Genomic DNA, 25,083 nt, shown 5'->3' with positions numbered 1-25,083 from the left:
TCCTCCCATCCCTTCCCGATTGAATACTGCTCCCAGTGCCAAAGCCATCTCCCCCCTCGCCCTTCCCTAATCCTCGCCTGCCCGGTTTCCCTACGGGATTTCCTGAAACACTGCGCGTCTCCCGCGGTTATTCCCTTCCACGCGGTGATGCTATTTGTAGAATTCTCAGCGCCCGCTCCAGACTCCGCTCCTAGCGTCCCAGGATGGAGCCCAAAGGAGCTCCTGAAATCGATGTGTCCAGAATAAACCCAGGGAGTCTCCGTGAAGGAAGGACCTAGCGGATTATACGCTAATACTGGCCTAGGCGTTTACTTCCCAGAGATTCCGCCCAGCTGCCAGCAGGACCGAGTCGGGCGAGAACCTTTTCCTGCTAACAGTGGGTTGAGTCTGCGGGCACGAGACCTGCAGCTGCGTTCCCCGCGAGCCTGCAGCCAAGCCAGGAACTCGGGCCTGTCCCCGGAATGCCCCTAGGACCAGAACCTTTCCGCCGAGTCCAGACCGGGCGCTTTTGGGCGAAGCACGCAGGAACCGGAAGTCAGTGGCGGAGGACGGACCGCGGGCACCTGCTGGTTTAACTTGCAAGATGAGCGTCCCTAGTTTCTTTATGGCGGGAGGTAGGGTACCTGGAATTCTGGGTTAATTTTCCCTCTTTCATTAGCGCTGGGTCCTGAAGTGTTTCCTTCCTGATTTCCCAGTCCAAGTACCCCACTCGGAGCCGGCGGCTCTGATTCCTGAGCGTCCGAGCTTTTGGGCTTCCCTGGCCTAAAGGTCCGCGGGCGGCTCCTGCCCAGAGCGGGCGGCAGGCGGAGGAGTCCGATTCTAACAGCCTCTTGCCTACTTCTGGCTGCATTATTTTCCCGTGGCTGCCGTGTTAAGAGTGATTTTCCTTAAATCCACCACTTAGCTAAAACATTTCCTATAAGCGTATGTAATTTAATTCCACCGGATGAAATACTAGTAAAGATGGAAGTAAAGACAAAATTTAACGGGGAATACTAGTTACAAGAAGATCCCATAAAGGTTAAGAAATATCAAAAATGTTAACCAGTTGAAATCATTATTTCAACTGCATGATTCCTGGTGGGTTTAAAATACAATTTCTAGGTAGTAAAACTCAGGATTCATAAAGGAGCATGAAACATCTCTAGTGACATAACAAAAGTCCTGTTTTTTTTTTTTTTTTAGACAGTCTTAGTTGGTCACCCTCGATAGAGTGCAGTGGCTTCTTAGCGCTCAGCAACCTCAAACTCTTGGGTTCAAGCGATCCTCTTGCCTGAGGCTCCCAGTACCTGGGAGTACAGGCGCCCACCACCATGCCTGGCTATTTTTTAGAGAGAGGGGGGCTCGCTCTTGCTCAGGATGGTCTCTAATTTGTGAGGTCAGGCAATCCACCCGCCTGGGCCTTCCCAAGTGCTAGTATTACAGGTGAGCCACTGCTCCCGGCCAGAGTGCTGTTTTTTATTTTAATAATTTACCTACTAATTTTATTTGTGGGCAATAATAAAGAAAATATATATCATAAAGGCAGAAAAAAATCCAAAAATTCTCCCAGACTAAGATGAGTAGGACAAATATCTTTCCTCTACAAAATGTCTCTGAGAGTTGGAGGTCTAAAAGTCCTATTAAAAAAAAAAAAAACTATGGGGCGACGCCTGTGGCTCAGTCGGTAAGGCGCCGGCCCCATATACTGAGGGTGGAGGGTTCAAACCCGGCCCGGACTGAACTGCAACCAAAAAAATGTAGCTGGGCGTTGTGGCGGGCGCCTGTAGTCCCAGCTACTCGGGAGGCAGAGGCAAGAGAATTGCTGAAGCCCAGGAGCTGGAGGTTGCTGTGAGCTGTGTGATGCCACGGCACTCTACCGAGGGCCATAAAGTGAGACTCTGTCTCTACAAAAAAAAAAAAAACTATGCAGGTTGTATCCTCTTTGTACTTTGTATTCCAAAGTGCTGGGATTACAGGCATGCACCACTGCACTGGGCTCATCTTACATCTTGCTAAATTTTCCTTTTAGGGAGGTGGAGATCCTTTCCAGTTCCATTGGGGTCATTCCTGTTGCAGGCTCTACGAAATTGTTGCTGTCGAAAAAAATACACTGCACCTAAGAACACTACTCCCAGTGTTGCTTTTTGTGATGAAAATGCAAAGGACTCTGAAAATGCACTTGGCAAGCTTTTTTCTTCAGAACAGCAGGCTTCTATCTTGCATGTGCTGAATACAGCATCTAATAAAGAACTTCAAGGTTTCAAATTGCTTCGTGGAAGAAGGTCCATCAATATTGTAGAGCACAGAGAAAAGTTTGGGCCATTTCAGAATTTGGAGAGTTTAATGAATGTGCCCCTGTTCCAGTATAAAACTACAGTTCAAGTTTGTAACTCCATACTTTGTCCAGAGACTAGTGGGAAAAAAAAGTTACAGGAAAACCGGCTCTTGGGAAAGATCATCAAACCAGACGTAGGAAGAGAAAGACTTAAGGTATATTCTTTTTCTTAGTGTCTGTCAGTACTGTCTTATATTTGAGACCCTATTCTGTAAAGCACTTTACTGGGCATTGAACTGGGAGTTAATAAAACAAGTTTCTTCAGGTTTAGTTTGTGGATCTAAATGTATCTACGTATAGGTAACCTATTATATGGAGTAGTATGTGATCACTGCCAGATAATGAGATGTACAATAAATTGACAACTGACAAGAGGAAAAACTGGGCTATGGCAGTTGGGGAAGTTACTGAAGAACTCAGTTTGGATCTTAAAAGGAGAGAGAGAATTAAGCTGGCTGGAAGAAGAGGGAATTCTAGGTAGAAAGTTGATGTTGAGAAATAGGTCTGTACAAGGTTTATTGAAGAGGAATCTTGCAGGTCTCTTCACTTGGCAGGGATCTGCTCACTCGTTGAGACATGTTTTCCTTATAGTTTTTGTTCTACAATAAGTGTATGTTCATGGTAGGGGGAAAAAGAGTAATCTTTCACAGATACCCAGCTGTGTCTAAGGATTATGTTGGCAGTAATGAGAAATTAAAGTGCAAAGGTAGGTTAATGGCCAAAGAGTGACTTTAGAACATCATACCAGTCTTAACAGTAAAATTTAAAATTATTTTCTGTTTCTTCTACCCTTCAAAAAATCATTTTAAAAGCAATTCTTTTTAAGTGTTATCTTAAAAAAATAATAGAATGAGCCAGGTACAGTGGCTCATACCTATAATCCTAGCACTCTGGGAAGGCAAGGTGGGAGACTCTTTGAGTTCAGGAGTTTCTCTGGGAGGCTGAAGTGGGTGAATTACCTACGCTTAGGAGTTGGAGAACAGCCTGAACAACAGCAAGACCCCATCTCTAAAAATAGCTAGGCATTGTAGCAGGCACTTGTAGTCCCAGATGCTTGGGAGGCTGAGGCAAGAGGATTGCTTGAGCTAAAGAGTTAGAGATTGGTATAAGCTGTGATGCTACAGCACTCTTAAGAAGGGTAACAAAGAGACTGTGTCTCAAAAGAAAAAATTAAGATAACTTTAAGGTTCGGCACCCATAGCTCACTGGTTACGGCACTCGCCACATACACTGGGGCTGGTGGGTTCAAAACTGGCCCGGGCCTACTAAACAACAACTACAAAAAAAAAAAATGGTGGGCACTGTGGCGGGTGCCTGTAGTCCCAGCTACTTGGGAGGCTGAGGCAAGAGAATCGCTTAAGTCCGAGAGTTGGAGGTTGCTGTGAGTGTGACGTCAAAGCACTCTACTGAGGCTGACATAGTGAGATTCTGTCTCTAAAAAATAAAAAAAATTAAAAAACTTAAAATGGAGGCTAGGCAAGGTAGCTTACGCCTGTAGTCCCAGCTACTTGGGAGGCTCCTGCAAGAGAATTGCTTGAGCCCAAGATTTTGAGATTGGATAGCACCTGTGGCTCAGTGAGTATGGTGCCAGCCCCATATACTGAGGGTGGCGGGATCGAACCTGGCCCCCGCCAAACTGCAACAAAAAAATAGCTGGGCGTTGTGGCGGGGGCTGAGGCAAGAGAATCTCCCAAGCCCAAGAGCTGGAGGTTGCTGTGAACTGTGACACCACAGCACTGTACTGTGAGCGACAAAGTGAGACTCTGTGTCTCTCTAAAAAAAAAAAAAAAGTTTGAGGTTGCTGTGAGCTATGACGCCATGGTATTCTATCAAGGGTGACAAAGTGAGACTCTGTCTCAAAAAAAAAAAAAAATTAGTTGACACATCCATCAAACATTAAACTCTGGAGGAATTTAGGTCCCCTGTAACTTTACTTGATAAAATAGTCTCATCCCATAATAAGAAGCATCATTTTTTTCCCAGTACCAGTTAAGTTCTCTGCTTTGGGGGGGAATATGGATACTTTTAAAAAACCTGATGGAGACTTTGGATCCTCTTGCCAGAAAAAACAAAACAAACAAAAAAAAACCTGTAGCGCATATATACAGAATACTGCACGTACTTTGAGAGGACTGGCACATTCTACTCAGTCCATACACAGGCTCTGAATGGAACTATTACGGCAGTTAATGTGGAAAATTTAAATAAAAAAATTTCAAGGAAGCTTTTCATCCAAATTTATTGCTAAAACTATTTATACTAAGATTATACTGGAGCTGCAACTTATTTAGGGGACTAGGTTCTGAAGGCAGTTTGTATGGAGAAAGTCATGCAGTAAAATGCTTTAAAAAACATCTATTTTGAGCTGGGTGTGGTGGCTCACGCCTGTAATCGTAGCACTCTGGGAGGCCAAGGTGGGTGGATCACCTGAGCTCACAGATTCAAGACCAAAGCTAGAGCGATCCTCTACAAATGGCTGGGTGTTGTGGCGGGCGCCTGTAGTTTCAGCTACTTGGGAGGCTGAGGCAAGAGAATTGCTTAAGCCCAAGAGCTGGAGGTTGTGAGCTGTGACGCCACAGTACTCTACTGAGGGTGACATAGTGAGACTCTGTCTAAAAAAAAAATCCATTGCCCATGAAATACCATGCATAGCCTGGTTCAGTGATGCTTATGCCCACTATATCTTGAGAGTCATTGAGCTAAAGAAAAGAACCAAAAAGATGTATTTTGTAGATGCCTGGGCATCCCAAATTTTCAGCCTTTAATATATTTCTCCAGTTCTTAGTAGTGAAAGGGGGATGGACATACAATTACGCCTGGCTATTATAAATTGTTCCTACTTATCTGCCTCTGCGTCTATAAAACATAGTAATAGTTTGTAAATATAACTAAATGAGCAGTGGGAAACTAAGGTAACCATTGTATTGTCCGTAGTCCAGACTTGGCCCAGAGCTAAGTCCATATATCCAATTATGTATTACATATTTCCTCTTAGAAGCCCTACAGGCAACCCAAACAGAATATGCAAAAATGAAACACAATTTGGCTGGGCGTGGTAGCCCACGCCTATAATCCTAGCACTCCGGGAGGCTGAGGTAGTTGGATTGCTTGAGCTCAGGAGTTCAAGACCAGCCTGAGCAAGACCAAGACTCCATGTCTACTAAACATAGAAAAAACTAGCCAGACGTGGTGGCATAGCCCTGTAGTCCCAGCTACTGAGGAGGCAGAGGCAAGAGGATCTTTTGAGCCCAAGAGTTTAAGGTTACTGTTAACTATGATGAAAACAACATTTCCCCCACTTGTGGAGTTGATCCGCATTTTGGATGAATCCATCTAGTCCCTGGAGTAAAACTGGAGTTATCCCCTGTTCTCCTTCAACCTGTATATCACTTCTTTTTTTGTTTTTGTAGAGACAGAGTCTCACCGTACCGCCCTCGGGTAGAGTGCCGTGGCGTCACACAGCTCACAGCAACCTCTAACTCTTGGGCTTACACGATTCTCTTGCCTCAGCCTCCCGAGCAGCTGGGACTACAGGCGCCCGCCACAATGCCCGGCTATTTTTTTGTTGCAGTTTGGCCGGGGCTGGGTTTGAACCCGCCACCCTCAGCATATGGGGCTGGCGCCCTACTCACTGAGCCACAGGCGCCGCCCAACCTGTATATCACTTCTACTCCCATAGTCTCTTTTCCTTCTAACTTGTCATTGATTTTTTATTTTTTTTTTTTTTGAGACAGAGTCTATGTCACCCTCGGTAGAGTGCTGTGGTGTCACAGCTCACAGCAACTCCCAACTCTTGGGCTTAAGCTATTCTCTTGCTTCAGCTTCCCAAGTAACTGGGACTATAGGCGCCCACCACAACGCCCGGCTATTTTTGTTGTTGCAGTTGTCATTGTTGTCTTATCTGGCCGGGGCCAGGTTCAAACCCTCCAGCCTCCGTGTATGTGGCTGGTGCTATATAACCACTGTGCTACAGGCACGGAGCCATTGTCCTACTTCGTTATGTTAACATAACAGGTACCTAACACAAATCCCTACCTTTAGTCTAGTCCCCTTCAGTCCATCTACACAGCTGCGATTTTTCTGAAATATACCTTTCATGCTATTTCTCAAAATTCTGTGCCTTGGTGGCACCTGTAGCTCTCTGGATAAAGCAGGTTACTTAACTTTACAGAAATCTGCCTGCCTCTCTGCCCTTTTCCCACTCAGTCTTTATTCCACCACCAGAACGTGAAATGCCAAACAGCCTATCTTTGCAAACAACTGGAAAAGTGACTTCCTGCTTACCATCCTACTCATTCCCCTGGCCCCCCAGTAAGCCTTCCTTGACTGCTGGTTGTCTCTGTAGTAACTGTTCTATGGTGGCATTCTCTTTTTTGGAGATAGTCTCTCTTGGTCACCCTTGGTAGAGTGCCATGGCGTCTTAGCTCACAGCAACCTCAAATTCTTGGGTTCAAGAGATCCTCTTGCCTCAGCCTCCCAAGCAGCTGGGACTGCAGGCGCCCATCACAACACCTGGCTTTTTTTTTTTTAGAGATGGGAGTCTCACCCTGGCTCAGGCTGGTCTTGAACCTGTGAGCTCAGGTGATCCACCTACCTCGGCCTTCCAAGTGCCAAGTGCTGAGATTACAGGAGTGAGCCACTGCGCCTGGCCTATGGTGGCATTTCTTAGAGTTGTGTTCCTTGTTTCTTATCTTCGAGTACAGACCATGGATATTGCCTATTTTGGCCTAGGTGCTGAGAGTAAGTTAAAGGTTCTTTAAGCTGATTGCTGCTGGTTATCTTTCTTTTCTTTTTTTTGAGACAGTCTCACTGTGTCACCCTTGGGTAGAGTGCCATAGCATCATAACTCATGCCAACCTCAAACTCTTGGGCTCAAGCGATCCTCCTACCTCAGCCTCCCAAGCAGCTGGGACTACAGGCACCCACCACGAGCCCTGCCAAGTTTTCTATTTTTATTAAAGACTGGGTCTCACTCTTGGCTCAGGCTGGTCTTGAACTCCTGAGCTCAAGCTATCCACCTGCCTCAGCCTCCCAGAATGCTAGGATTACAGGCATGCTACACCCAGCCACCTGGTTATCTTTTATTTATTTATTTATTTTGAGACAGGGCTTCAAGCCGTCGCCCTGGGTGGAGTGCTATGGCATCACAGCTCACAGCAACCTCAAACTCCTGGGCTCAAGCGATTCTCCTGCTTCCCACCTCCCAAGTAGCTGGGATTACACAGCCACAATGCTAGACTATTTTTTGGTTGCAGCCATCATTGTTGTTTGGCGGGCCCTGGCTGGATTGGAACCTGCCAGCTCAGGTGTGCCACTTGAGTCATAGGCGCAGAGCTACCTTGTTATCTTTTAATGATAATTACTCCTGCATTTCTTTCTTTCTTTCTTTCTTTTTTTTTTAAAGACAGAGTCTCACTTTGTTGTCCTCGGTAGAGTGCTGTGGCATCATAGCTCATAGCAACCTCCAGCTCCTGGGCTTAAGTGATTCTCTTGCCTCAGCCTCCCAAGTAGCTGGGACTACAGGCGCCCACCACAACGCCCGGCTATTTTTTTTTGCAGTTTGGCGGGGGCTGGGTTTGAACCTGCCACCCTCAGTATATGGGACCAGTGCCCTACTCACTGAGCCACAGGCACTAGCTGCTCCTGCATTTCTTTTAACAATTCTCAGTTCATAAACTAAATAAGTATGTATTCCTTAAACAAGTTAGGCATTATGAGTTTGTAGATTAGATTTTGTGTCTGTTAAAGTGTTTACACTTGGCTGAATGAGGTGACTCATACCTTGAATCTGAGCACTTTGAGACCAGCCTCAGCAACGTAATGAGACCCCATCTCTACAAATAAAACAAATTAGCTGGGTGTGAATAGTGCATGCCGGTGGTCCCCAGCTATTGAGGAGTTTGAGGTTGAAGTGAGCTATGATGATGCCACTACACTCTAGTTCAGGTGACAAAGTAAGACCCTGTCTCCAAAAACAAAAATTTAAACTTGTAATTAAACCAGCCTTTTCTTTTAGGCAGCTAAAAGTATCATATCTATTGTTTTTGGTACTCGAAGAATTGCCTGGGTTCACCTTGATCATAAATTGACAGTGCTGGATTGGCAGCAAAGTGACCACTGGAAATTACCGAGCAGAACACACCCGGCATCAGTCTATTTAGAAGAGGTAAGGCAGATGTGTCTCCAAATACCTACCCGCTATAGCTCTTGTATAGTTTAATTTTCTAGTCCCAAAAGAAATGTAGTAAAAAATTTCTGAATGGTAAATACTTATTACCTTGCCTATTGTTTTCCATCGCCTTTGATTTTTAAAAAACTAAGTCATTCTTCAGTTAGTTCGAGAAATGCCTTATGTGTCAAAGGAAGATACGAAGTCAGTGGTAAAGTATATCATTCTAAATGTTCCAGAACATCACTACATTTATAAAGTTTATTTAAAAAAATTCTCTCCCACTGTCTCCTTTCAGTCTTCAAAACATTGTGAAATGAGGGACAGGCACAGTGGCTCATGCCTATAATCCTAGCACTCTGGGAGGCCGAGGCGGGTGGGTTGCCTGAGCTCACGGGTTCGAGACCAGCTTGAGCCAAAGGGAGACCCCATCTCTAAAAATAGTCAGGTATTGGGCGGCGCCTGTGGCTCAAAGGAGTAGAGTGCTGGCCCCATATGCCGAGGTGGCGGGTTCAAACCCAGCCCTGGCCAAAAAAAAAAAAAAAATAGGTATTGTGGCGGGTACCTATAGTCCCAGCTACTTGACAGGCTGAGGCAGGAGAATTGCTTGAGCCTAAGAGTTTGAGGTTGTTGTGAGCTATGATGTCATGGCACTCTACCGAGGGCGACAAGACAAGAGTCACACACGCCCAAAAAATCAACCTTGTGAAATGGGCAGGAATTATTACATTGATTATATATATGAAAACTGTGGTTCAGTCAAGCATTTGATATTTAGTCTGTTGGAGATGTGATTGATTCTTGGTTATTCTAAACCTAGAAAGGTTTAAAGGTTAATAAAATAGCTTTAAGTTTTCTAATCTAAAGGACAATGTAGACTTTAGAAATTATGAAGCCCATTTTTCACATGAAGAAACTGGTACTTAGGGAGACTAAACAGCTTACCTGATGAAACTATGACCAGAACTTGGCTGCCCATAAAATGCTTCTTACGTTATTTCAGAATTGTTAAAAGCAATATAAGTTACCTCATTACAGTATTTTAAAGTAGAAGTAGAACAGAGAGGAGACCCAAACATAAAACTTAATGTATTATTTCTGCTCACTTGCTTTTTTTTTTTTATTAAGATTTCATCAGTCATTTTGAAGATGCCTAAAGCAGATTTCTATGTTCTGGAAAAAACAGCACTTTCCATTCAGAACTCATCTCTGTTCCCTGTACTGTTACATTTGCACATCACGGAAGCCATGCTGTATGCCTTATTAAATAAAAGCTTTGTCCAGGATGGGCAGCATCAGGTGCTGAGCATGAATCGAAATGCAGTGGGGAAGCACTTTGAACTGATGATCGGTGGCTCCCGAACTAGTGGAAAAGAACTCGTAAAGCAGTTCCTCTCTGAGTCTGTACTGAAGGCAGATCCTCGGGTGGTCTTCCCAGCAGATAAAGTCGTCCACTACAGACAGATGTTTTCATCTACTGAAGCACTAAGAGCAGAAGAGTTATATGATTCATTATTACAAGCTGTCGCCTTCTATGAATTGGCAGTTTTTGATACTAAGTGTTAGAATTCTGAGGCTGCTCTCGGAATAAGTTAATGTTAAATCAACTTATTTATTAGCTCCAAAGTTGTATGTAAAACCAACTACTTTGAACATCCATGTTAATGGAGAAAACATGTTTTGAGTGCTTTTTAGATGTTTAAAATCTGACTTTTAGCTATTGTATACACGGAGCTAATTCCAAATCAAATATTTTGAAATCCTGTACCTTTCAGGTTTTAGTGTTAATAAAATGCCCCCAAATAGCCAAAACAAGAAACAAAGTTATTTCCCTTTAAAAGCAAATATCATTATTTGCTTTATTATGCATTATTATCTTGCATTATTATGTTGTTAAAATAAGGAATAATGATTTTTGTGTGTGGTCTTCATTATGAGAATAAAGCTAAAGACAAATGATGACACAACTTGTAGAATCTTATTCTCTAGGTAGAATGTGGTTTGCTGTACCACAATTGCCTCCAAAAGGCAATTTTCATCAGTTAAATCTATTAACCCCAGGACAAACAAGATTTTTCTAATGGGCTCTTTTTTTTGCAGTTTTTGGCCGGGCTAGGTTTGAACCCGCCATCTCTGGCATATGGGGCCAGTGCCCTACTCCTTTGAGCCACAGGCACTGCCCTAATAGGCTCATTTTTTAACTCTTAATATTTTACTTGATGGTCTTTTGATAAAAGTAGCACTTAATTTTTCCCCACATCGCTCCATTTTTCTATTATGTTTGCCTCAGTTCAGACCCTTACCCATACCTCCTATGCTAAACCCACCTCTCTTTGATGTCAAAATACTAAACCTTTTCTTTAAACCACAGCTGAAATGTGCTTGTTGGAAAAAAATTCAAATGATGAAGCCAGGTGTGATCGCTCATGCCTATAACCCTAGCACTCTGGGAGACTTGAGGCAGGAGGATCCCTTGAACTCAGGAGATCAAAACTAGCCTCAGCAAGCTCAAGAACCCTTCTCTACTAAAAATAGAAAAATCAGCTGAGCCTTTTGGTGGGTATCTGTAGTCCCATCTACTTGGGAGGCTAAAAGTAGGAGGATCATGTGAGCCTAGGAGTTTGAGGTTGCTATCAGTTATGCTGACACCACAGCACTCTAGCCCAAGTGAGAGAGCAAGACTCTTATGAAGGAAAAATTCAAATAATCAGAAGAATATAAAGCAAGAAGTAGAAGTTCTCCCTTCACTGGCACCTCCAGCTTCCTAGAATTAGTATACACTCTAGACTTGCTGCTGTGCACATGTAAATCTGTGTTTACATACATGGCTGTATACCTAAACATCTCCATCTCAAACTAGACATGCCTAAAAAGGAAATCCCTCTCTTTCCCTCCAAATCAGCTCCTTTGCCATTCTACTTTGGTAAACAGGTTCCTCAGCCACCCACTTGTTCACATCAGAAACATGGCATTCTGCCTCCTACATATTTCTGTAATGCAAGTGAAAATGTGTCACTTTTTGACATTTATAGGATTAAATGGAAAGTATTGAAAAGTCATCAAAATTTGGTTACTTTTATCACAAAAGTGAGTCTGAATCTTAAGGAATTTATCGTACTTAAGAATGATAAAGATGGGCGGCACCTGTGGCTCAGTCAGTAAGGCGCCGGCCCCATATACCAAGGGTGGCGGGTTCAAGCCCGGCCCCAGCCAAACTGCAACCAAAAAATAGCTGGGCGTTGTGGTGGGCGCCTGTAGTCCCAGCTACTCGGGAGGCTGAGGCAAGAGAATCACTTAAGCCCAGGAGTTGGAGGTTGCTGTGAGCTGTGTGAGGCCACGGCACTCTACCGAGGGCCATAAAGTGAGACTCTATGTCTCTACAAAAGAAAAAAAAAAAAAAAAAGAATGATAAAGATGGCTGGGCATGGTGGCTCACGCCTGTAATCCTAGCACTCTAGGAGGCCGAGGCAGGTAGATTGCTTGAGCTAACGAGTTAGAGACCAGCCTGAGCAAAAGTGAGACCCTATCTCTACTAAAAATAGGAAAACTGAGGCAAGAGGATCGTTTGAGCCCAAGAGTTTTGAGGTTGCTATGAGCTATGATGACATGGCACTCTACCCAGGGCAACAGCTTGAGATGTCTCAAAAAAAATAAAAAAGATTTTAATTAAAAAAAAAAAAAGGGCGGCACCTGTGGCTCAAAGGGGTAAGGTGCTGGCCCCATATGCCAGAGGTGGTGGGTTCAAACCCAGCCCCGGCCAAAAACTGCAAAAAAAAAAAAAAAAAAAGTGTCCCTTTTAGGGAGGAAAGTACTCCCATTCTTAATTTTTAATGAATCTAATATTATGGGGTTATTTTACTTTGGTTCATCATTGTTGAGAATTATCACAATTGGGCAGTGCCTGTGCTCTCAGTGGGTAGGGTGCTGACCCCATATACCGAGGGTGGCGGGTTCAAACCTGGCCCTGGCCAAACTGCAACAACAACAAAAAAACAGCCAGATGTTCTGGTGGGTGCCTGTAGTCTTCAGCTACTAGGGAGGCTGAGGCAAGAGAATCGCTTAAGCCCAGGAGTTGGAGGTTGCTGTGAGCTGTGATGCCATGGCACTCTACCGAGGGCAATAAAATAAGACTCTCTCTCTTTTTTTTTTTTTGTACAGACAGAGTCTCACTGTACCGCCCTTGGGTAGAGTGCCGTGGCATCACACGGCTCACAGCAACCTCTAACTCTTGGGCTTACGCAATTCTCTTGCCTCAGCCTCCCGAGCAGCTGGGATTACAGGCGCCCACCACAACGCCCAGCTATTTTTTTTTTTTTGTTGTTGTTGTTGCAGTTTGGCCAGGGCTGGGTTTGAACCCGCCACCCTCGGCATATGGGGCCAGCGCCCTACTCACTGAGCCACAGGCGCGGCCCATAAGACTCTCTTAAAAAAAAAAAAAAAAAAAGAGGGCGGCGCCTGTGGCTCAGTCAGTAAGGCGCTGGCCCCATATACCGAGGGTGGTGGGTTTAAACCCGGCCCACGCTGAACTGCAACCAAAAAATAGCTGGGCGTTGTGGCGGGCGCCTGTAGTCCCAGCTACTCAGGAGGCTGAGGCAAGAGAATCGCTTACGCCCAGGAGTTGGAGGTTGCTGTGAGCTGTGTGATGCCATGGCACTCGCCCTGTCTCTACAAAAAAAAAAAAAAAAAAAAGAAGAATTATCACAACTTTCTAATAATAAAACACCAAATTAACAGATAAGTGGTCTAGAGGTGGAATTTTTTTTCTGTAGAAAAAAAAAAATAGATCAGTATACTTAAAAAAAGCTATAAGGTATAGCCCATATCCAAACCTATACAATATTCATATATACCAAGATGAGTGTATCTGAATCCTTATTTAAATATTGCATGAAGCCTTTAGCTTAAACCTTTAATTAGATCAATATACTAATCAATGCGAGAAAATGAAAGTTAACAAATAAGAGGTAAAAACATATATTTTCATACACATTTGTCAACAGGTATGTATCTGCACCTTTCAAAACTGTAATTCACATTCAGACAATGTACCTGAGTATTAAGCTAATATAAAATACACTTGAAGCAGGGAAGCTGTTTTAAAACACTTGATTATCTGATTGCAAAATGATTTTACGTGAAATATGACATTTTAAAATCTTACTAAAAAGACTTTTTTTGAAAAACATAACCTTAAGTGGAAATGACTACGGCAAGATTCTTTTTAGTTTTAATGAGTAGCAGTTTGTCCAAAATAGATATATTAATGTCATTAATATCTTTACGAAAACATCAGTGATATAAAAATATAACAAGAAAGTACAAGGCAAATGAATTGAGTTGGCAAAATACACAAGATATCACATATATGAGTGCTAAAAAAGGTTTATGAAAACTATAAATTCATGATCTTGATTTTACTTTGTCAACATTCAATGATTTAATGGTAAAATACACTGTTGAAATATACTAGAAATAAATACCAGGAAGATCTTACTCTTTGAAAAATGAAGCATAATTTTCTTCCTAGGAAGTTTTCTTATGTATTACTTATGTATTGTACATTTGTATTATGTAAAATTATTTTTAAAAGATTACCATTATGTGATTCATACTTACAACTTGACAGGGCACTGATACTTGGTTGGTTAGAGAAGGAGAAGGGTGGATTAAGTCTAACAGGAAAGGGAAAACTTACAGATTAATTTAGCGTTGAAACATCTTTAGGAATATTTTAGTGAATTCTACCTTCCAGAAACACCTCACTCACATACAAAAACTACAAGAAAGCTAAATCAGATAATACAAATAATTCAGGAAAAAAAAAAATACTACTACAATCATATATACAATTTATAACTCAAGTTTTTTTGTCTTAAATATTTGCACACCAGTAAAAAATATACAAATTGTCTGTTTTAAATGTACATTAAGAGAAATAAACCTTTCCATGAAAATCAACATAATATAAAAAAGCTTCTTAAGGACAGTAATTTGTACAAGGCATCTCTGTAGAATACTAAGGGAAGTCAGCTGCCAAAGTATTCACAGTCTCTTTTGGGATGTCAAGATGAATTCCTTCAAAATAGTGCAGGAACCTGTCAAAATTACAAAGAAATATACAGCTTAATATATCCATTTGATGAGAATATGAATGATCTTGAAATAGCTATCTTAAATGTTATTTTTATAAAGCCTTTACCTTCTTTTACTTTTTCCTTGTTCTTTTAGCTTCTCATATCTACAAATGTTTCGAAGAGTTGGCAAGTATTCAATTATACTAGCTTGTCTATTACCCAGGTTCAGAAGAGATCGACTAGAAAAGACACTTTTAATGACTGCTATCCTCTTCCAAGCGCTGCTGTAAATTAAAATTAATATAGTACTTTTATTTTTGATGTGCAATAAAAATGCAGAAATCTCAAATACAACCAGTTTCCTTGCCTCTGTGATCTAGTTTGTATGTCACTTCAAGATTAACATGTTGTGAACACATCAATCACTCCCATGCTGAAAAACCTTAATGGCTATCTGCTATCATAACAAGTCCAAATCCCTTCCCTATAATTCAAGAGTTTCCCAAATCTACCCCACCCTAATCTCTCATTATTCATTTCCCAGCAACCAACCTGGTTTCTTTAGCTACTTCATTAGAAGCTACATAATTAAGGGCTTATCATGATCAATAGCCTGCCGTTTTAAAAGTAGTAAGACAAAACTCTAATGATTTCCCATTTCCCATTTATTCCTGAAAAATAAAAAGTAAAAGGAAGTAACACTTACTCTAAATTAGCTGCTGACTGACTAAAGTATACATTCTTGCGCTTTTGTGAAACATAAAAAGTAAGTTCGTTGGTTGGATCTCTTCCTAATTTCTTGCAAGAATTCAAAGTTTCCAATGCTTTTGAAATAGTAGAAGAACATTTAGTAAAGCTGAGAGCTTCTGCAGCTGCCTTTAATTCTCCAGAGCTTTGAGAAGTCCATTCATCATTACTCTCGAGACTAAACTCATCACAAAGTCCACTTTTAACCTTTGCGTTTGTCCAACTAAAGTCATTTTTACCAAATTCCTTTTGTTCCCTTACATCAGTTAAAAGGGCATCTAAGAAGGACATGTTATCCAGGAACTCAGTGAGAGAATTTAAACAATGAGAAACAAGGGAAGAACATTTTTTTTCTGCTGGTGTTTTAGGAGGATGAGAAATAGATGCAGTGTTAGACTCAAGACATTTGTTTAGTTTCTTGGTCTCTGGATTGCTTTCTTTGCCTCTGGCTTTGCTTTCTTCTGAATTTGAGGAAGATGACACAGGGGAGAGGCTAACACATTCATCAGGAAAGCTCAATTCAGTGTCAAATAAGTCACTATCATCTAAGATCACCATCTTTTTCCTTTGTTTCTTTTTCTTTGACTTTTTTGATGGCTGCTCTCTAGAATGTTTCCTGGAAAGACATTTCATATTTTTTGTTGCTGCACTGGCATCCACAGTTACTGAGGAGCCACAAAGGTTTTCTGTTTCTGGAATGATGCAAACTGGTAATGGTAGAATGAATTCAAGATTACTATATAAAAACTCCACGTTCTGCATTTGGAATTCCCTAAGAAGCTGAATGAGTTTATGCCATTCTTCTTTTGTTGTGATTTTGTGCTGAAAAACAATTTTGGTAAATGTTATAACAGTACATAGTTTGAACCTTTTCCTACCTATATGAATCGGAGCATAAGTGTTTTTCCTATTCTATCTTCAAAACACTGAGTCACTACCTCTCAATTTTATTAACCTACACTTAATACATCAGAACAGTATTATGAGTCTAAACATTATATTTGGATGGTGAATCTGGAGAATGAAATTCTCTAATATTTAGTTATATTGGAATTATAATTAGAAACTCATTTCTTTAAAAACTAGTGCTCTCAAATTGCCTATTTATATGAAAAATTTTCTAATTTTATTCAAAATCCCATAATACACATTTAGAGCAATGCCTATGCACCGTTTGTCAATGTGGTGGCCTATGTTAAAATCAGAGCTGTAAAGCCTATCAAAACTACAGGCAAATTGTAAGTTAACTTTAAGATGCAAAAGATAGGAGTTAGTATTGGGAAGAATGAATATAAATTCAATATTCCAAAACAGACATTGAAAATACCTTTAAAAATGAAAATAAGTCTTCAGAAGGGGAAAAAATGTTCTTAAGGCCGAAGAAGGTCTCAACACAGCCAGTGTCACATCTGGGAACATCTGCATGACTCTTTTTAGTATTTTTAAGGTTATTTTTGGAATCAGGGCCGTCTTCAGAGCAAACTAGCTGTACATTTCTGCTATTTCCTCCTATAAAATTAATAAAAGAAAATTTTAGCTATATATATTTTAAATAAATTGTATCAAACAATTATTTAAAGTCCTAGGTCCTGGCTGGTGCCCGTAGCACAGTGGTTACGGCACCAGCCACATACACCCAAGCTGGTGGATTCAAGCCCAGCCTGGGCCTGCAAAACAACAATGACAACTGCAACAGAAAATAGCCGGGTGTTGTGGCGGGCACCTGTAGTCCCAGCTACTTGGGAGGCTGAGGCAAGAGAATCGCTTAAGCCCAGGGGTTTAAGGTTGTTACGAGCTATGACACCATGGCACCCTACCAAGGGTGACAAAGTGAAACTTTGTCTAAAAATAAATAAATAAATAAATAAAATAGAATCCTAGTCCTGTGACATCTTTTGAATCCATACCCCCATTTTGTTCTTCTCTATAAATATGTCTAATTCATTAAGAATATAATATGAAGCATTACTTCTAATAAAACATAAACTAAGTTAGGTGATGGGGGGGCACAAGGGTGATTTTGAAACAATCCAACAGAAAAATATAGGACTGGGACAAGCAAATCACAGAAGAAAAAATATATAATAAATTTAAAGATCTAACAAAAAGATACATGATTTCACGTGTGAACATGGAAATGCAAATTTAAGATAAGACCTTGTATTTGTTTCATCTGTTAAATTGTCAAAATTAAAATACTGATAATTGGGCGGCACCTGTGGCTCAGTGGGTAGGGTGCTGGCCCCATATACCAAGGGTGGCGAGTTTGAACCCGGCCCCAGCCAAATGGCAACAAAAAATAGCCAGGCGTTGTGGTGGGCGCCTGTAATCCCAGCTACTTGGGGGGCTGAGGCAGGAGAATCGCTTAAGCCCAGAAGTTGGAGGTTGCTGTGAGCTCTGTGACGCCAAAGCACTCTATCAAGAGCGATAAAGTGAGCCTCTGTCTCAAAAAAAAAAAAAAAAAAAAAGATATTCACTGCACTTTACTATAATGACAAATTGAAGATAATTTAAATGTTTATAAATAACTAATAATTAATTAAATTATGGTACCTCCACTCAGTCTATGCAATAGCAGGCAGCTGTAAAAAAGAAAGAGTTAGTGGCCAAGTGCGGCAGCACACACCTGTAATCCTAGCACTCTGGGAGGCCAAGGCAGTAGGATCACTTGAGCTCAGGAGTTTGAGACCAGCCTAAGCAAAGTGAGACCCTGTCTCTACTAAAAATAGAAAAAAAATAGTGGAGTGTTGTGACCAACACCTGTAATCCCAGCACTCAGGAGACTGAGGCAGGAAATCACTTGAGCCTAGGAGTTTGAGGTTGCTCTGAGGTAGGCTGATGCCATGGCACTCAAACCTGGGCAATAGAGGGAGAGTGTCTCAAAAAAAGAAAAACAGATTAGAACCGTATGTGCTGACAGTAAATTGCTGAGGTAGGCTGGGCATAGTGCCTCATACCTATAATGCTAACACCCTGAGAGGCTGAGGCAGGAGGACAGCTTAAGCCCCAGAGGTTAAGAACAGTCTAAGCAACACAGAGAGACCCCATTTCTATTGGGAAAAAAAGAAAAAAAAAGATTAGGACGGTGCCTGTTGCTCAGTGGGTAGAGCACCAGCCCCATATACCAAGGATAACAGGTTTGAACCCAGCCCTGGCCAAATTGCAACAAAAAAATAGCTGGGTGTTCTGGCAGGCACCTGTAGTCCCAGCTACTCGGGAGGCTGAGGCAAGAGAATCGCTTAAGCCCAGGAGTTGGAGGTTGTTGTGAGCTGTGAAGCCATGGCCCTCTACCGATGGTGATAAAGTGAGACTCTGTCTCTAAAAAAAAAAAATTAGCCGGGAGCGATGGTATGTGCCTGTAGGCTGAGCTATTTGGAAGCGTGAGGTAGGAGGATTGTTTGTGCCCATGAATTTGAAGTTGCTGTAAGCTAGGCTGAGGCCACGGGACTCCAGCCCAGGCAACAGAGCACAACTATCTCTACAAAAATGAAAAAAAAAAAAAAAAAAAATGTATTTCTGAGTTAAAAATAATTGCTGGCCAGGCATGGTGGTTCATGCTTGTTATCCCAGCACTTTCAGAGGCTGAAGCAGGAGGATCGCTTGAGCCCCAGAGGTTAAGACCAGCCTGAGCAACACAGAGAGACCCCATCCTTACAAAACCCCCCAAAATTAGTTATGTATAGTGGTACATGCTTGTAGTGCTAGCTACTCAGGAGGCTGAGGCAAAAGAATCACTTAATCCCATAAGTTTGAAGTTGCAGTGAGCTTATAATTCCACTGCACTCTAGCCAGGGTAATAGAGTGGGACTCTATCAAAATAATTAAACAAAAAAGGCTCAGCCCCCCTAGCACAGTGGTTAGGGTAACAGCCACATACACCGAGGCTGATGGGTTCTAAACCAGCCTGGGCTAGCCAAACAACGACAACTGCAACAAAAGATAGCCGGGCATTGTGGTGAGCGCCTATAGTCCTAGCTATTTGGGAGGCTAAAGCAAGAGAATGGCTTAAGCCCAAGAGTTTGAGGTTGCTGTGAGCTGTGACACCACAGCATTCTACCTAGGGCAACATAGTGAGACTCCGTCTCAACAAAAATAAAAAATCAACAAATGAATAAAATTAATTTTTGTATTGGTTAATTTTTTCTTTTTTTTTAAGAGACACAATGCCTGGCTATTTTTTTGTTGCAGTTTGGCCGGGGCCGGGTTTGAACCCGCCACCATTGGTATATGGTGCCAGTGCCCTACCCAGTGAGCCACAGGCACCGCCTGTGGTTAATTTTGTTAAATAAATATCTATCAATATTTTATATGCATAGAAAAAGGTCTAACAGTGGCCACCATTAAGTAGGGGACTATGTTTTACTTCTTACTTTATACCAATGATTTTCAACTGGGGTGCAGGTGTGCTATGAAAGGATCTTAGGTGTATTGCGAAAAGATCATTAATTATTTTCAAAAAGCTCAAAGCACAATAAGTATATTCTCTTTTTACTTGTTCTTGATCAAGATAATTTAAGTGTGCCTTGAGAGTTAAAACACTGAAAAAGATAGTCTTGCTCTTAAAATAAACCCTAGGCTTTCCTACTCCTATACTTTGTATTGCTTAATATACACTCTTTACCATAAAAACCTAGGTCCTATTTTGTGAAAACTGTAGGCATTTTTAAAATCTACTCAAATACCATCTCCTTGATAAAGCCATCTCTGTGCTTCCCTAACTCAATTATTACCTCTTTCCTCCCACATCCGCTTTCTCTGCTTCCATAAACACTGCAACTGCACCTATTATATTTTGAATTATGTTAATTATTTTATTTACTTTTCTTCTCTTTCCTACCACACTATAAGATGAAGAAAGAATGTATGCCTATTGATGTAGTCCACATTATTACTTGTACATAGATTAGCACATTTAGGTAGCTTTAGAACATTCAAAAATTTACTTTAACCAAAATTTTAAAAATTTAAATAAGAACTTGTAATTTGTGTTTGCTTTTGTTTAATTTGTAGATGAAGACCTTTAGGCAAGTAAAAGAACTAAATCCTCTTTTTAAACTGCCCCCCCAAAATAAATACAACACTGAAAAATACTGCTTTATATAATTCTATATTGTTTGAATTTCTAATAAGTATATGTCTGTGTGTTCTAAAAAAGGCAGGAATAAAATACATATAAAATAAGATATTTAAGAAGAGAAACTATACTACACTTTGTTTCTGTCTTCTAAAGTTCTGGGTATAGCAATTTATATAGCGTGGTATGGCAATAGTTATTAACCAATTCCATGTGTTATGCAGTATTTATTATATTTATTTAAAAAAAATTTTTTTAGAGATGGGGTCTTGTTGCTATGTTGCCCAGGCTACTCTCAAACTCTTGTTCTCAAGCAATCCTCCCACCTTGGCCTTCCAAAGTGCTGAGATTATAGGCATGAGCCACCTTGCCTGGTAAGAATATATATTTACATTTGAAAAATAGTTAAAGCTACCAGCTTACACCGAATTAAATATACAGGTGTGTCTACTTTGAAAAAGAATATGTTAAAATTTTGAACTAATTAAAAAGAAAAAACTGAAAGAGGACTAATATCACAGAATTTCACATTGGTTTTATTTAAATACTGTGTATTTGTATAAGCAAAATTTGTAACTAAAGAACTGCAGGAATGAAGCATGGAAATCACAAACTATGAACTTAGGAAAGGAACTATGTCATATTTATGTTAACACAGGCTCTGGCATGGAAAAAGTACTCAAAAAAGTCTGTGACTTGAATTAAGTAGCAGTGATGATCAAAGAATAATAAAAAATAAAAGCATTTCTGAAATAATAAAGTTCTTAGCAAAGACAGAATTAAAAACTATTGAAGCTAAAAACGATCATACATTATAGCCACACAAAATTTATATATATAAAGCTGGGTGCAGTGGCTCATGCCTGTAATCCTAGCACTTTGGGAGGCTGAGGGGTTGGATTGCTTGCACTCACAAGTTCAAGACCAGCCTGAGCAAGAGCTGGGTATTTTTTTTAAGACCTCTTCTCTAAAAAGTAGCCAAGCGTTGTGGTGAATGCCTGTAGTCCCAGCTACTTGGAAGGCTGAGGCAAGAGGATTGCTTGAGCCCAAGTTTTAAGTTGCTGTGAGCTATGACACCACAGCATTCCGCCCAAAGCAACAAAGTGAGATTCTGTCTCAAAAAAAAAAAAAAAATCGGGCTTGGTGGCCATAGCACAGTGGTAACAGCGCCAGCCCCAGCCAACTAAACAATGACAACTGCAACAAAAAATAGCTGCGCATTGTGGTAAGCGCTTGTAGTCCCAGCTACTTGGGAGGCTGAGGCAAGAGAATCGCTTAAGCCCAAGAGTTTGAGGTTGCTGTGAGCTGTGACGCCATGGCACTCTACCAAGCACAACATAGTGAAACCTTGTCACAAAAAAAAATAATTACACATATATATAGTCACAATGTTTTTAATAAGAGAAAAAATTACTAATTATAAATATATGTGTTTTATAAGAAAGCATATATTTATAAATGTGTAAGTAACAGTTTGAAAAAAATTTTTTTTTTTTATAGAGACAGAGTCTCACTTTATGGCCCTCGGTAGAGTGCCGTGGCCTCACACAGCTCACAGTAACCTCCAACTCCTGGGCTTAAGTGATTCTCTTGCCTCAGCCTCCCGAGTAGCTGGGACTACAGGCGCCTGCCACAACGCCCGGCTATTTTTTGGTTGCAGTTTGGCCGGGGCTGGGTTTGAACCCGTCACCCTCGGTAGATGGGGCCAGCACTCTACTGACTGAGCCACAGGCGCCGCCCCAGTTTGAAAATTTTAACAGTCAAACTTCTGGGGAGGAAGCCAGGTGCAATGGCCCATTCCTGCAATCCCAACTATGCAAGAGGCTGAGATAGAAGGATTGTTAAGCCTGGAGTTTTAGAATATGTTCACCCTTGTGAACAGCCACTGCACTATGGCCTGGGCAACATGGCAAGACCCTCCCTCTTACAAAAAGACAGAAAGAAAAAACTTTGGGGCAGGAAAGGAAATAGGGGGCATTTCTTTAAAAAAACAAAACAAAACAAAACAAAACAAAAAAACAAAACAAAACAAAACAACGAGATCATTCATTACTTTAATAATCTTACAAGAACTACACAATGAAAAGATTATCTAGTTCTAACCTCTCATTTTTCAAGGTGAATAAAGAGGATCAAAGAGATAAACTGAATTTTGGAGATTAAAAAAATAGTATAGCTGCTTGTATCCTGGGACAGAAAGAGAGCAATGCAAAAAACTGGGAAAATCCAAATAACATGTGGGCTTTAGTTAATAATAATGTGCCTGTGTTAGTTTCTTGGTTTTGACAAATGTATCACAGTGATGCAGAGATGAACAATTGGGAGAGTTGGGGGAGGCCTAGTCGGCAACCCTCTGCACTATCTTTGCATCTTATCTATAAATCTAAAATTGTTCCAAAATAAAATGTTTGTTTCAAAAAGAAAAAAAAAAATAGTATAGTTAGGAGAAGAATCCATGTTTCCTCCAGTTTAATTCTATGGACCCCACATTTAATGTTTACAAGACTTTTCATGAATAAACTTGGCATATATATTTATTTTGAAGATTATCATAAAAACTAAATGCTCAAAATTTTTATAATCTTTCAAATATTTTAGTATAAGCATAGATTTTATTTTATTTTATTACTTATTTATTTTAGAGACAGTGTCTCACTTTGTCGCTCACGGTAGAGTAGCATGACGTCACAGCTTACAGCAACCTCCAGCTCAGAGGGCTTAGGCGATTCTCTTGCCTCAGCCTCCCGAGTAGCTGGGACTACAGGCACCCGCCACAGTGCCCGGCTATTTTTTGTTGCAGTTCGGCCAGGGCCAGGTTTGAAACCACCACCCTCAGTATATGGGGCCGGCGCCCTACTCACTGGGCCACAGGTGCCGCCCAAGCATAGATTTTAAAATAGGGTTCCACCATACAGATTTCTTTTATAACAGATCAACTTACGGCAAAGTGTCAATGGCCTTTCTTCTAAAAATCCACCTCCACTTTTAATCCAGAATTGTAAGTAGAGGATACTTTTTCTAATATCACAAGCATTTGCAGTTAACAAGGTTACAAAGTCTTTTATATCAGTTCTAAAATTTTCAGTTAAGCAGATCATTTGTAGGTAGCTTGCAACATTCAGCTTAAAAACAGAGAGAAACGTGGTTAGTTGCAGAGCTAACAGACACAGCAGGAGATTCTCCAGTCTAAACATGGGGGCAATTTATATACATGGAAAAAAATCCCTTAGGATTAAGTCATAGTATAGCTTGAAAGAATATTTTACAGCCACCAAAATTGTAAATATGACTACTATAACACTGAAAAATACATAATTTTTAAATTAAGAGCTGGAAAATTCTATCAATGAGTACATAAATGCATCTATGTAAGTAAAAAAGAAATAAAAGGGAAAAAAATCAAAAAACATTTGATTTGTTGATAGTAAATGGACAAAACGAATTTTCTCATTTTATTTAGCGTGTCAGTTATATTGCTATCATTTTTTTAATAACAATACAATTCTATCTCCATTGTTGTTTATAAAAAGTTTTTACCTTGGAAAGCTAGAACAAATAAAATTATATTTACATTTCATGGATTTCATATAAGACTATTAGCATTTTCACTATACTAAATAAGGCAATTAAAAAAACTATTTTTGGGGTGGGCATGGTGGCTCACACCTGTAATCCTAGCACTCTGGGAAGCCAAGGTGGGTAGATTGCTTGAGCTCAGGAGTTTGAGACCAGACTGAGCAAGAGAAGATCCTCTCCACTAAAAATAGAAAAAATAGCCAGGTGTTGTGGTGGGTGCCTATAGTCTCAGCTACTCAAGAGGCTGAGGCAGGAGGAACACTTGAGCCCAGGAGTTTGAGGTTGCTGTGAGCCGTGACACCATGGCACTCTACCCAGGGTCATAGAGTAAGATTATCTCAAAATACAATACTTATTTATCCCTGTGAAATGTTTGACTTTATTCTATAGATAAGAATTACTTCTGCATACTTCTGGGACTTCTGTTTTCCATAAACTGGGACTTCTGCTTTCAATAAGGAAAGAAAAGCCGCTCTCAGATAAATCCGGCCGTCAGCTACTTTAAGTCACGAGAATAAATACAAGCAGATAAAAACTGTAGGGGAAATCAACACATGGGCAAAGCAAATAGCCCAGGGAGATTCTTAGTCCTCAGAGTCCCCTTTGCTGCCACTTTTAAATTGATTTTTTGAAAGCATGCTGCAGCAGGAGCAGTAAAACTCAGATAGAGGCGGCGCCTGTGGCTCAGTGAGTAGGGCACCAGACACATATACCGAGGGTGGCGGGTTCAAACCCATCCCCGGCCAAACTGCAACGAAAAAAAAGCCAGGTGTTGTGGCAGGTACCTTTAGTCCCAGCTAATCAGGAGACTGAGGCAAGAGAATTGCCTAAGCCTAAGAGCTGGAGGTTGCTGTGAGCTGTGATGCCACAGAGCTCTACCAAGGGTGACAAAGTGAAACTCTGTCTCAAAAAAAAAAATAAATAAAAAGACTCAAATCACTGGCTCATCCTGGAATTTCTCATTCATGAGATCAAAAGCAGCCCAGTTGAAACTAAAATAACTGAAGAGAAATTTAAAAACAAATTTTGAGATAGGGTCTTGGCTCTATTGCCCTGGCTTGAGTACTGTGGTATCACCATAGGTCACTGTAGCACTGAACTCCTGGGCTCAAGTAATCCTGCTGCC

At 40.9% G+C, this 25,083-nt stretch overlaps 2 protein-coding genes across 7 annotated transcripts in view; one reads left to right on the top strand and one right to left on the bottom strand.

Annotated features, from left to right (window-relative positions):
- The first annotated feature begins 5 nt into the window (after nt 1-5).
- TEFM (transcription elongation factor, mitochondrial) lies at nt 6-12,100 on the top strand. Its single transcript, XM_053571045.1, has 4 exons — nt 6-614; nt 2,012-2,472; nt 8,334-8,483; nt 9,615-12,100. The coding sequence occupies exons 1-4, from the start codon at nt 584-586 to the stop codon at nt 10,050-10,052; spliced, it is 1,080 nt and encodes a 359-aa protein (XP_053427020.1). The 5' UTR covers nt 6-583; the 3' UTR covers nt 10,053-12,100.
- A 1,604-nt stretch (nt 12,101-13,704) lies between these two features.
- Nucleotides 13,705-25,083, bottom strand: part of ATAD5 (ATPase family AAA domain containing 5) — a 60,288-nt gene continuing 48,909 nt past the window's right edge. For 4 of the 6 annotated variants that reach the window (XM_053571027.1, XM_053571031.1, XM_053571029.1 and 1 more), the window contains 5 exons: nt 23,323-23,503; nt 16,635-16,816; nt 15,267-16,129; nt 14,686-14,844; nt 13,705-14,581 (listed from right to left, as the gene is read on the bottom strand). In XM_053571027.1, the coding sequence (XP_053427002.1) occupies nt 14,503-14,581; nt 14,686-14,844; nt 15,267-16,129; nt 16,635-16,816; nt 23,323-23,503 (1,464 nt within the window). In that variant the 3' untranslated portion in view covers nt 13,705-14,502. Of the gene's footprint in view, nt 14,582-14,685; nt 14,845-15,266; nt 16,130-16,634; nt 16,817-23,322; nt 23,504-25,083 lie in introns of those variants that run through there. The other 2 variants (XM_053571028.1, XM_053571032.1) reach the window with 2 other exon arrangements.

This window comes from Nycticebus coucang, chromosome 18 (assembly GCF_027406575.1).
Source record: "Nycticebus coucang isolate mNycCou1 chromosome 18, mNycCou1.pri, whole genome shotgun sequence".
NCBI classification, from domain to species: domain Eukaryota; kingdom Metazoa; phylum Chordata; class Mammalia; order Primates; family Lorisidae; genus Nycticebus; species Nycticebus coucang.
This window is presented reverse-complemented; position numbering and strand designations above follow the sequence as displayed.

What these genes read in the sequence shown, in the direction of transcription:
- TEFM (XM_053571045.1), top strand. Translation starts at nt 584, where the DNA reads ATGAGCGTCCCTAGTTTCTTTATGGCGGGAG. An exon ending in TAGTTTCTTTATGGCGGGAG is followed by an intron (nt 615 to 2,011) that starts GTAGGGTACCTG and finishes TTTTCCTTTTAG; the next exon opens with GGAGGTGGAGATCCTTTCCA. An exon ending in CATCAGTCTATTTAGAAGAG is followed by an intron (nt 8,484 to 9,614) that starts GTAAGGCAGATG and finishes TTTTTTATTAAG; the next exon opens with ATTTCATCAGTCATTTTGAA.